Source organism: Mastomys coucha, unplaced genomic scaffold (assembly GCF_008632895.1).
Source record: "Mastomys coucha isolate ucsf_1 unplaced genomic scaffold, UCSF_Mcou_1 pScaffold14, whole genome shotgun sequence".
Taxonomy (NCBI): domain Eukaryota; kingdom Metazoa; phylum Chordata; class Mammalia; order Rodentia; family Muridae; genus Mastomys; species Mastomys coucha.
Genome location: NW_022196896.1, coordinates 85,899,436 through 85,912,963, shown reverse-complemented (window position 1 = coordinate 85,912,963; position 13,528 = coordinate 85,899,436). Strand labels below are relative to the sequence as shown.

The 13,528-nt window shown below is 43.1% G+C and overlaps 2 protein-coding genes across 21 annotated transcripts in view; one reads left to right on the top strand and one right to left on the bottom strand.

Annotated features, from left to right (window-relative positions):
• Positions 1-1,204, top strand: part of Sumo1 (small ubiquitin like modifier 1) — a 37,131-nt gene extending 35,927 nt beyond the window's left edge. The window contains exon 6 of the mRNA XM_031368982.1: positions 1,199-1,204. Coding sequence (XP_031224842.1) covers positions 1,199-1,204 — 6 coding nt within the window. The remainder of the gene's footprint in view (positions 1-1,198) is intronic.
• The window catches only part of Kiaa2012 (KIAA2012 ortholog), a 119,191-nt gene continuing 106,612 nt past the window's right edge, over positions 950-13,528 (bottom strand). For 13 of the 20 annotated variants that reach the window (XM_031367613.1, XM_031367615.1, XM_031367614.1 and 10 more), the window contains 8 exons: positions 12,625-12,715; positions 10,520-10,682; positions 9,859-9,973; positions 7,899-8,257; positions 5,705-5,907; positions 4,983-5,155; positions 4,078-4,297; positions 950-1,973 (listed from right to left, as the gene is read on the bottom strand). In XM_031367613.1, the coding sequence (XP_031223473.1) occupies positions 1,835-1,973; positions 4,078-4,297; positions 4,983-5,155; positions 5,705-5,907; positions 7,899-8,257; positions 9,859-9,973; positions 10,520-10,682; positions 12,625-12,715 (1,463 nt within the window). In that variant the 3' untranslated portion in view covers positions 950-1,834. Of the gene's footprint in view, positions 1,974-4,077; positions 4,298-4,982; positions 5,156-5,678; positions 5,908-7,898; positions 8,258-9,858; positions 9,974-10,519; positions 10,683-12,624; positions 12,716-13,528 lie in introns of those variants that run through there. The other 7 variants (XM_031367625.1, XM_031367627.1, XM_031367616.1 and 4 more) reach the window with 4 other exon arrangements.

Sequence of the window (13,528 nt, the reverse complement as noted above, 5' to 3'; positions counted from 1 at the left end):
TTGTCAGAAGATCCCAGGAAAGTTCTAATTTTCATCAGCAGTTAATAAAGTTACTCATACAGAAGTGTACACAACAGACACTGCTCCTTTTGATTCTGTTTGTACTTTTTGGCCTGGGACATGGGTTTTCAAGGGACATCGTCTGTACCAGCTTCATTCAAATAAACAATATTTGTAAAAACCGTACTAAAGCTCCTTTTATTTTAACCATGTAAGGAGAAAAGTGAAAATGCCCCAGATAGGATTTTCTTGCATGAGTATTTAGTACTGTACAGTAAGGACTTTAATGGCTTTGAAGTGTTAAAGTTTCTAGAATGCCTTCTGAATCAAGAATTTAGTTATGGTCACAAAGCCTTTTTAAAAACTCACTGTTACTCTATTGCTGCAGTATAGAATGGAAAATTAGCTAAGCTTCTTGGCTGGAGAAGTATAATATCTGAATGAAGCAAATACCATGTATTAATCCCCAATAATAGGCCCCACAAATACAACATATTTGCTTTGTACAGGAAGTGGAGGGAATTACCTGTGGACAGTGTGATAATTAAATCTGCATTGTCAACTTGCCTGGATTTAAAATCGCTCTGGAAAGACCTTGATGTGTGTCTAGAAAGGTAGGAATTCCTAACTTGAGTGTGGGCCCTGTCACTCTTTGGGACTGAGTAAAGAGGATAAAGTGAGACAAGCACCAACATTCATATTTGACTTTACTACTAATACAGGGTGACCAACTACTTAACTGTATAGGGGTGTATGTGTGTGTATATGTTTCAGTGAAGTAATGAGAAGACCTTTGGGTATCAAAGGCAGGCAGATCTCTAAGGTTAAGGCCAGCCTGGTCTACAAAGAGTTCCAGGATAGCCAGGGCCATTACACAGAGAAACCCTGTCTAAACCAAAAAAAAAAAAAAAAAAAAAAAAAAAAAAAAAACCAGAAAACCAAATACTGCTTAGTTTAATATCTTTTTATATTTTATTTCTAACAATCTATTAATGAGCATCCTGTGATGCTTTGTTAAAAGAGATGATTATTAGACATTAAAAGAGTTGTTAAATGACTTGAGACTTCTGATAGGATGATTATAGAGTTTTATGAGTAGGTTCTTCAAAGCACAGTTGGGAATAAAATCTCCTTTGTTCTCAAGGATCAAAATAATGATGGAATTTCTGAGGTGATGAAATAGTTCTTTTCTTTGCAGATGTAGTCCCCAGCAACTACATATGGCCATTGAGCGCTTAACTGTGGCTAGTATGATGGAACAATGTTTTAGCTTTAACGGCTACACACTAGCAGGTGGCTTCCTTACTCAAACATGCTGTTCTAGATCTGCACTTTGAGGATTGAGAGAATTTCCTCACAGCTCATTTTGGTCAGCTGAACTTGTATCAAGTAATTCTGAACATGCCTTTGAAGTTTGTGTTAGATTTAAAGGATGAAATTGTGGTTTTACCATATAGAAGGATATATGATTAGCTCCTCTTAGCTTATCCAGAGTTACTGCATGACAATTTTTATTTACCTTCAACTCTTGAACACAGTGAAATATATAGAATATCCTAAGACTTAGTATTTCCAACTGGAACTATGCAGTGGTAGTTTAGACACCAAGGCTTTTGAACTTATGTAGTCCTAAAGAAAACAAAATGGTTTAGGCAAGTGAAAAGTTAATTGGATCATTATGTGGAGTGCAGGAGTGCTGGGAATAGAGAGGTTCCAGGGTAAAGAAAGTCCTAGGTACGGCTGAGCCTAACGGAGGTCAGGCTAGAGCTTTATTATAGAAGTATAGCTTTTTTTGTGTCACCACTTCTCAACTTACATTTTTTTTCTTCTAGTCCTACGGCTTGGGGATGTGTAGGGACTGGAAATACGAGTAGACCCATGGTCTGGAAATGTTCTGTGTCCACTGTAGACCATTGGCTTCTTTAGAGAGTTCTTGATGAAAATGAAGGTGTTTGTCCAAAGCAGCTTTTTGCCTAAGGAGACAACCCCACCCCCAATTCAAAAAATGATTAAGCATTTAGTTGGTAGAGTTTTAGATCTGAGTTGGGTGATTACCAGATTTGGGCTGTTGGTTGTGGGTTTTAGTGGAAGATCATTTGGGGGCATCATGAGATTCCTATTAGAAAAGTAAAAAGGAAGACATAATTTTTAGTTCTTAAACTTGTGCTGCTGGAAGAGACTCCCTTGCTTGCTTGCTTTATTTAGGGTCCTCTGTTTTTTGTGATAGTATATCTTAGGGTAACTCTTGGCTGTCCTGGAACTTGCTATTTAGGCCAGTTGGCCTGGGAACTCCTGGAGATCCATCTGTCTCTGCCTCTGCTTCCTAAGTGCTGGGATTAAAGTAGATTCCTTTGCTTTAGACTTGAGAAAACAGAGCAGTCAAAGTACAGGGACAGATGTCACAGATGCAGATGAAGTCAAGTCAGTCGGCACTGGATTCTAGTCCTTGGTGTAGCGAGACCACCTACTGCTTTCAGGTACCTGGACTAGTTTTATATAGTCACTTCAGTACCTCCATGACAATTGTCAGGTTTTCTTGGAAAATTGGAGTTCTAGTCTCATTACTTTGCTTTTTGTCTCATCACTACTATTATGTTATTACTACACATGATGTCTGCCCTGCTGAAGCTGAATTGGGATCCTTCCAATGATCTATTTTGTAATTCCCCTAACAGCTGTAGAAAGTCCAGGGAAGGTACAACTCAAGATTAATGAAAAGTCTTGAGAGTTTTGGTGCCTTCTCTTTCTGAATCTTATAGATTCAATTTAATTAGTGGAAAATTATAACTCAAGGGGAGAAGTGTTTATATTTCACGTTGGAAACATGGTTTTCCAGGCTATCTTTCGAGAGGCTGTACCTTTTCTGTCAGTTTTGAGACAGAACCTTACTGCAGCTCCCCCAGTACTCTTCCAAGTAAAGGGCCTTTCTCCTCTGCCTCCCAAGTACTGGGACTATAGGCTTGTACCACCACACCTGGCTCGCCTTTTCAGTGGTTTATGATTGTAAAGGATCAAAAACAAATGGTTTTGGCCCCAGGTAAGTTAACTTTGTGTAATTTCCCCTAATATGATACTCATTAGTTCTGGTCTCCGCCTTCCTCCCTGACTTCATCCAAAGGACCACTTGGTCACTCTCATTCCAGCAGTGCTGAGCTTCATATTGATTCAGCATTGAGTCTCATTGCTGTTCTCACACTGTTCAGTTACTGTTGTTTCCTGAAATGCTCATCTTCATTCTTGTATGGTTAACTCTGTGTTATTAAAATCTCACCCTTTGGCCGGGGAGTGGGGGGGGGTGGGGGTGGTGGTGCACGCCCTTAATCCCAGCACTTGGGAGGCAGAGGCAGGCGGATTTCTGAGTTCGAGGCCAACCTGGTCTACAGAGTGAGTTCCAGGACAGCCACGGTTACACAGAGAAACCCTGTCTCGAAGAACAAACAAACAAAAAAAAAACCAACCAAACAAAAAAATCTCACCCTTTATGACATTCCTTATGAGAGGCCTTGCTCTGGGCTACCAATCTAAAATAAGCTTTCGGTCACAATTTAAAGTGTTTCTGCATAGCATTTTGTTGGTAGGTTAAAAAGCAAAACATTTCCTTTTTCAGTACCTCTTCATCCTTAATCCTAGAATGTAAATACCTACTTCTGAATTCCTTAGAGACTACAATTTGCATAATGGATCTTGGTATTGGCCGTAAGTCATTTATTGGGCCTGATCAAGATCTTGCTTCTCTTTCACTGGGGAGTTAAACCCAGCAAATGATGCAAACTCTACCACCCTGCTGTACACTAGCCCTGGTATTTGTTTTTATTGTTGTTTTGATTTGGGATTCACTTTTGTCTGCAAACCAGAAGATAAGATAAATGATCTCCAAATTTCCATCAAGCTTCAATACAAATTCCATAAACCAAGACAGAATCCTGCCCTGTTTGTAGATGAAGAATGGCTCTGTGTGCTTTAGTCTTTCTAGCCATGTTGAGGGAACTGCTTGCTTAAAGGCAGTGGTCAGCATTGGCACTGGGCCTTCAAGTCTCAGAACAAGCCCTGACAGCAGTTGTCCCCCTGTCCAAGTACCTGATTTGCTCCTGGGCTAGTTTTGTGGCTTCTTCCAGAGCTAGCTTTGCTGCTTCCTCTTCCTGTTTCCTCCTTTCCTCAGCCTCCTGCCTCGCTTTCTCTTCTGCGGCTTGTTTCTGCCGCTGGTACTCCAACCGTTCTTCCTCAGCCATTTCCATCAGGCGTTTCTGCTCTTCTGCTAACTGCATCTCCAGTTCCTTCTGCCTTTGCTTCTCTGCCTCTGCAGAACAGAAAGAGCTGGGCTCAGCCGGGGCATCACTAGAACAGCTAATATTTCTGGTCTACCCTTTTAATCTGCTAGACCCTCTGTGGGTTTACTAATCCGAGTCCCCTGTCAAAGCACCAATGCACATTAAAAAACTTTAGGGAAGATTTTTCCAAGTGTCTGTTGAGTTCATGGGATAGTGTGCTGTTGTGTAGGGAGGAGTGTCAGACCAACATCTAGACACAGCATCTAGAGACTGCTTACTTAACTCGACTCTCCAGAGGAAATAGCAGGAATTGATCACAGCATCATCATCTGAACCTTCTACCCTCATCCTGAAAAGTATGCTTGGGAAGATTATCTGATCAACACTTGCAGGTGTGTCTAAAGCTCTCCAGGTATTTGTGATTGTCTATCTGCAAGAGGAGGGTAGCAGGTAGAGAAGTTTGAGCTGACAAGGACAATTATTGAAGCAGGAGTCCTATCCTGTAATTGTTTACACGTGAGTCTCCTGTTCATATTCCATCCCTTCATTTCAACCCACTGTAGCCAGACAGAATTATTCTGGAACAAAACTTAGCTTATACCTGGAGTGCTTTGTGCACTAAGGCCTAGGACAGGAATAAAATTGCTTGAAGTGGGTTTAAAATAGTTTTGGTCCAAGGGATGAGAGATACAAAAAGCTCAGGAATTCTCTTACCAGCCCTCTCCGTCTCCTGCTGCTGCTTTTTTCTCTGTATTTCTTGCAGTTTCCTGCGGAGCTCCTCTTGCTGCTGCCGTGCTCTCTCCCGGGCTGCCTGCAACTGCAGCCTCCGTTTTCTCTCTGCTTCCTCCTGCTGCTGCCGCTCCTCCTCCAGTCTCTGCTTTCTCAGGCTGAGAAAACAGGAGGTGTCAGAGGAATGGCAGAAAAATGGCCTAACCAACTGACAATTGACTTTATAGCATTTAGTTCCCAGGAAGCAGCCCTTCAGAGAACAGGTTTTCTCCAGTCTGGATTGAAGGGCAGAGAGGTAAGGGTCAGGTCTAGAAGAAGAAACCTAGGAGTTTCAAGTCAGTGCTCTTGCCAAGGATGTAAGAGCCTTAAAATTCTCTGTACTTTCTTTTCTACTCTCTTTAAAAACATTTCCTAAAATGTGGGTTCTGGAATTCTTGCGTAGGGATAAAGTTAGCATGAAGGCAGGTGAAAGGACCAGTGCAGTGCAGACAGTGAGAGGAGCTTGATAGACTGGGCCCAATCTTAAAGACTTTCCAGGAATTTCCCGTGAGCATCTATCTGAGTAACCCACGTGATCAAGGCAGTGTCTTATCCTTATCTCTGGTCCAGGCCATTCCTGTGGTTTGGTGTCAGGTCATGAGCCTAGCACTGAGCTGTGCCCCTGGGGAAGGTTTGCCCTGCCTTGTGTCTCTGGGCTGCTGGCCCACCGGATCTCCTCGGTGCGTCTTTGCTGCTCCAGCTCCAGGTCCTCCTTCATTTTCTCTGCTTTCTCCAGCTGCTCGTGATGGAGCCGAATCAGCTCCTCCTGTTCCCTTCTCTTCTTTTCCACCTCCAGCCACCTCATCTCTGCCATCTCTATTCGAATTTTGTCCCGAGAAGCCTTCTCCTGCTGCTTCTTATCCTGGAGGGCCTAAGAGACCAGTGTGTTATCAATGTAAGGGATACAGACCCACGCAGCTGTGGGTTTTTTCTAATCAGCGATGGAATCCTAAAGCGGGTTCCACACTCCCACCACAGCAGCATAAACTGCTTCTGCCTACCTGGCTATGGGGTTGGACTGACCTACAAGTAAGGGCACAGCTTTTCTGATACAGTCTTCCTCATGGGCTAATAAATTTTGATGATCTAGAAAATTCTGCTCATAGATCAAAATCATCATCCATTATGCAGAGCAGAATTCTCTTCTGTGGTCTAGGCAGCTGAGAAGCTCTAAGGATACTAAGGAGAAAACATCCCTGAAACTTTTGGAAAAAAAAACTGTGCTATTAAATAAATAAGCAATTGGGCTGGAGAGGTGGCTCAGTGGTTAAGAGCACTGACTGCTCTTCCAGGGGTCCTGACTTCAATTCCAGCAACCACATGATGGCTCACAACCATCTGTAATGGGCATCTGATGCCCTCTTCTGGTGTGTCTGAAGACAGGGACAGTATACCCACATACATGAAATAAGTAAATAAATTGTTAAAAAAAAAAAAAAAGAAAAGAAAATAGATTTAAGTAAATAAGCAATTATTTAAAATAGTGACAAGAATTTTGAACTTGGAATGAACAAACCTGAGGCCAAGTCTTAACCACTGGATGGTTGTGTGCAGCATCTAGCAATTGGCACTTAACTTGTAACTTTGGTCTCGAGATCTGCAAACTGAGGCTCCTCACATTTGGTTCATAAATAAATAAATATTTTTTAAAAATAAAAAAATAGCCAGGCAGTGGTGGTGCATGCCTTTAATCCCAGCACTTGGGAGGCAGAGGCAGGCAGATTTCTGAGTTTGAGGCCAGCCTGGTCTACAGAGTGAGTTCCAGGACAGCCAGGGCTATATGGAGAGACCCTGTCTCGAAAAAAAAAATATGGATGTAAAGATTAGGTGAGGTGCAATAGTGTTCACTGTGTGCAAATGTATTTACAGAGGCTTGGTCTGTGTGCTGTGCTGTTTGAAGATATTTTTGGAGTACACAGGCTCTAAAATACAGGTGTGTGTCTTAGTGAAGATTCCAACAGCAGAAGAAATGGACTGAGAGATGATGTATCTGGATGCAATTCTTTATGACTAATTCCAGAGAATCCCAAGTTTCCTCATTCAATTTTTTTAAGATTTATTTAATTTATTTTATGAATATGAGTACAGTGTTGCTGTCTTCTGACACACCAGAAGAGGGCATCAGATCCCATTACAGATGGTTGTGAGCCACCATGTGGTTGCTGGGAATTGAACTCAGGACCTCTGGAGAACCGTCAGTGCTTTTTTTTTTTTTTTTTTTTTTTTTTTTTTTTTTTGGTTTTTCAAGACAGGGTTTCTCTGTATAGTCCTGGCTGTCCTGGAACTCACTCTGTAGGCCAGGCTCAGTCAGTGCTCTTAACTGCTGAGCCAGCAGCCCTCCAGCCATTCTTCATTCAGTTTTTCTATTCAAACTTGCATCTTAGAATCAAGGCCACTGGAACAAAGCAACTCATAGAAAGCGCCCTGGGAGAACAGGTGTATGTCTGTGAACTGTCCTGTTCAGCAGTGTACCATACCCTTTGTAATGTGTCAGGCCAAGGTAAGGATGTGGCTTGGTTTTAACAGCCTGTGTGTCTACTGTTCTCTGTCCTAGTGAGACGTGTACCTCTCACAAATGGCTGCCATACATACCTGCCTATTCTTTAGAGTTGGATATATTCCCTGGCAGTTTGGGGCATCACATAATGCCTCATCCACTTCAGAGAGCTGAAGCCTCTCTCCTTGTATCTTTGATCTGGTCTGGCTTCTAACTAGGGTCAGAAGGTACCAAAGTAGAACATGTAAGACTGCCACATGATAGGGCTGTTTCAGAAACTACAGCCTACTTATATCTTTTCCTTTACACCTACAGTTCTGCCAAGTGAGGACAGAACGTCCTCCGGTGAGAACATCTGTCCATACCTTAGAAGGGTCTCCATGGCCTCTCTCCTCTTCAGATTCCATGTCACTAGTGATATCTGTGTTCTGGGTGGGTGATAATCTTCCATCTATAGCAACCTGACTATCCAGAGCATCGAGTTCAAGAGAAAACTGCTTAGCGGCAGAGCGTGAGCGGAGTTGTCCAGCTGCAGAGCGTGAGCGGAGGAGCCCTTGACGTGAGGTGCCACCTGCTTCCTTGGAGTCGGTGATGTCTGACTTGCTCAGACCTGCTGCCATCTCCATAGTCCTCTCTTTATGCGTCCTTTTCATTTTGTTTCCCAGTTTCTTTTCTTTTGGAATTAGCTCTGATTTCTTTTTAGTTTTTGAACGCTTTGGCTTTCCTGGGGGAAACAATTGGGACAGAGGTATGGCTGAGTAGAAGAAGCGGGACCTCTATTAATTCTGCTTAGTTAACTTTTTTTCTGAGACTGGGTCTCTTCATGTAGCTCAGGGTGTCCTGGAACTCATTATATAGACCAGACTGGCCTCAAACTCATAGAGATCCTTATACCTCTGCCTCTCAAGTGCTGGCATTAGAGGAGTGTGCCTGCCACCGCACCCAGCTCGTAAATAACTTTTAAAATTAAGCATACAGTAGGATAAACTGGTGTGCGTATTTCTGAATTCACCCTCAGATTCTGGGTGGATAGAATCTGCTTTGTAACAGTGATTTGAGAGAAGCAGCCCAGCAATATATTTAGATCAATAAAGATTCAGCCATCCCCAGAAATAAAGATTCAATTCCAGCCCCATAAGCAAAGACAGGTCCCATCTCACCCTGACCTACTGAAAAGTCCTGCCCTGAGGTCACAGCGCTAACTGGGGGAAGTTCAGTTCTCTGAGAATCAAGGCCTTTTGTTTTTCCTATTCCTGCCAATGCTAAAGGCTAGACAAATGTAGATTCAGCAAGACTTTAAAAAGCAAACTTTAAAACCAGATCAGCCTCCAGGGATGTATCTAGTATTGTTTAAAGGGTCTCCGTCCTCTCGGGAGCGTTTTAGGCTAAGCAGACTTTCAGAAGCATCTGAGGTCTTTGTAAGGTGCCAAAGGACTGGGAGGGCTGAGAGGCATTCAGATCTCTTTTCCAAATGCTCACACCGCCCGAGCAGCCTCTTTCTGAGATGTTTGGGACAAGAAGCATTTCGGATTGGGGATAATATGTGATTTTAGAATATTTACCCATAATACAAAACGTGTATAATATAAAATCGTGGGGATGGGATCCAAGTCTAACTTGTTAATGCAACTTGTTAATGCTTCATACACATATTTGATCCTCAGCCTCAAGGTAATTTTACATGTTTTTCTTAAAGCAGTAAGAGGTTTTATTCAGATTCAAAATAAAACTAGGACAAAATATACGGCAAGATCCGACTTAGCGTGATCACGAGCCCTGTATAGTATTTTTAGTGAGGTCAGCCCTGTACAGTATTTTTACTGAGAATCTACTTGTGGCATCTCATGGACGTTCAGAACAGCATTTCAGCTGTTCAAATCACAGACTTCCGCTTGTAGCTATTAGCTCATAATGGCAGCAGTAATGATATGCACTGGGACTCATGGGTCCCTGGATCCATCCACCTTCACTCTGATGTCACTTGCTTATCCTCTCTCAGCCTTAGGCACCCAGCATGGTATCACTCAGTGCTGTTATTATCGTCCCCTCTCATGATCACCCCAGGTCTCTGCTCAGCCCTGGTTTCCTCTGTCCATGTGCACTGACACACTGTTATAACATTCAGCTGCAGAGTGAGCATAGCCAGGTAGGAGCCAAGCTCTTTCTCCATATTACCTCCTTGCCTGTCAGTATATTTGCACATACATCAAACATGTATAATATAAAATCCTGGGGATGGAGTCCAAGTCTAAGTATGCAATTTGCTAGTGCTACATACACATTTTTGGCCCTCACAGGCTGTTCCTCACAGGCATACTTTCTTACCTCCAGCAGCCTCTGCTTGCCCCAGGCCCCTTCCTTCCCTCTTTTTCTTGGGAGCTTTGGCCTGGTGTGTCTTGGTTCTTTTCTTCCTCTTAGCCTTCTTAACCAAATCCCTTCCCTAAAAGGAGAAATTTAGGAAGAGGACTGTAATCCATATAGGAATAATTTCAGAGGAGAAAAGAGTAAGAAAAGCCCTTTGTGGCCTGCCTTCTTTTTTTGATGTTAAGTCATGGTCTGCAGGGCTTGAAGCAAAGGAGGCTGTGTTCATGTTTGTGAGACAGGGCTGCTGCTGTTGATCAACGGACTGCAATCAGAGCTGGCTTTATTCACTGCTGCATCGAGTACTAACTTTGAGAAGAGCCCAGGCAGGCAGCCTTCACCTTTCCCTTGGGATGGGAACAACATGGAGGTCTCCACTAAAAAAAGATGGCAGAGTGGGCCCATGGTTACCCACTTGCATTTTTGTTTAGCAAGGGAGCCCTTGTCCTCCAGGAAGACGCAGCCTAGTGCTAGGTGCAGGACCTGTGAGCAGACCACCACTGGGCCTCAGCACTGCCCCTCTAGGCAGGTGCTCTTATTTATCAAGCAACCTGCAGACATCCACATAGAACCCTGGAGGGGTCCAGGCAGGGCTCTGGACCCGATTCTTCATGCTCACACTCACGTGATTGATGGCCATTAGAGTCTTCTGGTTGAGCAGTTTTGATCTCCTTTTCTTCTTTTTTCTTGGAAGAAGAGATAGAGTTTCAGATCCCAGCTTCTTTGGGAATGCAGGCTCATGTTCTATAGGTCCCCTGTGTGGGTGGTGCACATTGTAATCTCTGTCCCTTTGAAAAGAGCAAGCCAGCAGACAAGCTGAATGGAGAAAGCCAAGTGGGAGCGAAGAGGGCATGTGAACAAATGCTCACAGAGCAGCTGTGGTCGACTGTTGGGATATTTGACATATGCAGGTAAGATAATCTCCCCATATTTGACATATGGGGAGATGGCAGTCTTCGTGCGTGTGTGTGTGTGTGTGTGTGTGTGTGTGTGTGTGTGTGTGCTCCTTAAAGTAAGCCCTAAAACATAGACAGATGGCAAAATAGTTTGCTTCTTATCATTGCATGTTTCCACCTTTGAGAGCTTGTTTGGAGGTTTTAGCAGGGAAATTCAACTGTAACTCCTGGATACCCTTGACCAAAGGAAAACAGGCTCTCCTCTATTGGGGGAAGTTGTCCTCAGGAGTGGGGCTGGCAGCCTGGGGAGGGATAGACATGGAACAGTGAAGGAGGAAGGGGACACCCACCTAGCCAGCCAGAGCAACGGAATCAACCCTGGAAGTCAATGAGTAGGGCAACATGGCGCAGTCAGATCACGCTCCCATTCTATGCCTTTAATTAACAACAGAACCACACATCTGAAATGTCTTCTATCAAAGGCTTGGCTGGAAAAGGAGAAGTGACCTTTCCGAAAGATGATCTCGAAAATATGCAGCTGGCCCAATCATTCCCCTGGCATCCCTGAGTTTCATTCTTAATTGGATTCAGCCACTACAAGGTCATGTGTGCCCTGTCTTGTGTGTCCCATTGTCATTGCTATCACTGACCTATGTGCCTGCTGGGTGCTGGGCCTAGTCTTTTTCTTTCTTTTTCAATGTATCTACTGCAGCATGCTATCCCAGGGCTTTACTGTGGAAACTTAAAAAAATATTTGTTGAGTGAGGTGGATGGAATTTCCTGTAAATACATGAGTCTTTAAATCATTCAATGTCACTCTATAAAAACTCACAGATGTCTAGGTTAGAATTTGGTGCTAGGGAAACTTCTATTTTCCCCAAGGAACAAGTGGGCTGCAGTGAGTGCCACAGACCTGACTGCATTGCTGCTTTCCTCTTTTTCATTTAGGAATCTGTGTTAAATCTGAATTTTAGTCACAATAACTATAATGAAATTTGTATAGTGTTTTTACCTTTTTATTGTCCTCTTGATTAAAAAAAGAATCATTTGATTATTTTATTGGTTTTGGCTAGGGGAAGGGGAGCTGTAATAACCTGTTTAAAATATGTTGAGGAAAAAGGGATAGAAAATTAAAAAGAAAACAAAACTCTTTAGTGGGCTACCTGGATAATTGAGGCTCCCCTCTCCTTTTGCTTCTGTTTCTGCACAAGACCTTTGGATCTAAGAGAGTCTTTATATTGCTGGTTTCAATCAACCCTGGCTCCTGGAGTCCACAATATGGTCTAGTTCCAGCTGGTAGCAAAGAAGTCTCCAGCAAAGGCCACAACCAAAGGAGACTGAGGACAAAAGACTGTGCCAGGTTGCCTTGCCTGTTGGCCAATGAGCTCATAGAAAGCATATAGGGAAGGTGTTCCTGTGTTGGTGGGGATGAGTAGAAGCTACAATGGTGTCTGGCCAACTTTATTCTATCCGGAGTTAATGAACTCTGAAGAGAGGAATCCGGGTAAGTTGATTGTCCAAAGCCTTTTAGAGTCTCAGTAAACGTCAAGTGCATGGACACACTAAAAAGCTGCTTCTAGATGGTTAAACTTTACCCTCCCCCACCCCATACACACCTAAGCGTGCGGGGGGGGGGGGGGAAGTGGTGTGGTGGTGGGGGTCATGGTTTGAAGCAGCTCACTCATCAATACGAAATCTACCCAGGAGCCTCTTTCCTTTAAACCCAACTGCCATCATGTTATCTCATGAAACAAAACAAAAAGCCAAACAAGGAAAAACCAGAAGGCACGTTAATGAAAACAAAAGTCCAAGTCACAGCAAGTTGCACACTTACATGTTCTTTAAGGTGTCAGCCTCAAAGGGCTGCTTGTACTCAGCCAGGGAAGTACTGAGGGGGCCAAGGGTCTCCTTCCTTGGTTCTGGGTCTGTGAAAACAGAATCCTCCATCAGCAGATGACCCAGGAAGTTTACCCAGAAGGAAATCAGGCAAGAGGAAGTGTCTTCTCTAAGCCGTGAGCCATGCAGACAAGAGCGGCAAACCTGTGTGGGGACCAGTGCTGGCTTGTGGCAAGTGACATTAAACTTACTAAAATATCCTCTAGGAAAGTGACAGTATGTGTCTAGAACCAGAAAACTATTTTAGCCTTTAATCAGGACTCTCACCTGGGTATTTATCAGATGGAAACAATTCAAAAGGAGAAGTCAACTTTTATAAAGACGTATTTATTTTATTTGTTGGCAATGAAAAATAAGAGACAGTTTAACAGACTTGGGAAGTGACTTATATATGAGGGTGGGACTTGAGATTATAGATAAGGGCTAGGAACAACTCAGAGGTAGACCTTCTTTCTCTCTGTGTTCAATCCTTGGTACCACTCAGAAGATTAATAAATAGGAAAGAAAAGAAAGAAAGAAAGTTATGGCTAAAAAATAAATACTGAAAGTATGGAAAGCATTTATGGTATAACAACAAAAAATATATAGACTATAGAAAAGCGCTAGACCTCATTAAAATCTAGAGGAGGAAGAAGGATTGCTTTGTTCTCCAGGCCGGCCAGAGTTAACATTCAGACCCTGTCTCAAAAAACAAACAACAATCACAAAAATCTAGATGGCTAAGGATTGGAAGAGAAAATAGACAAAAGAATATTAGATTAGATTAGAAGATGTAAGGCCGGGCGGTGGTGGCGCATGCCTTTAATCCCAGCACTTGGGAGGCAGAGGCAGGTGGATTTCTG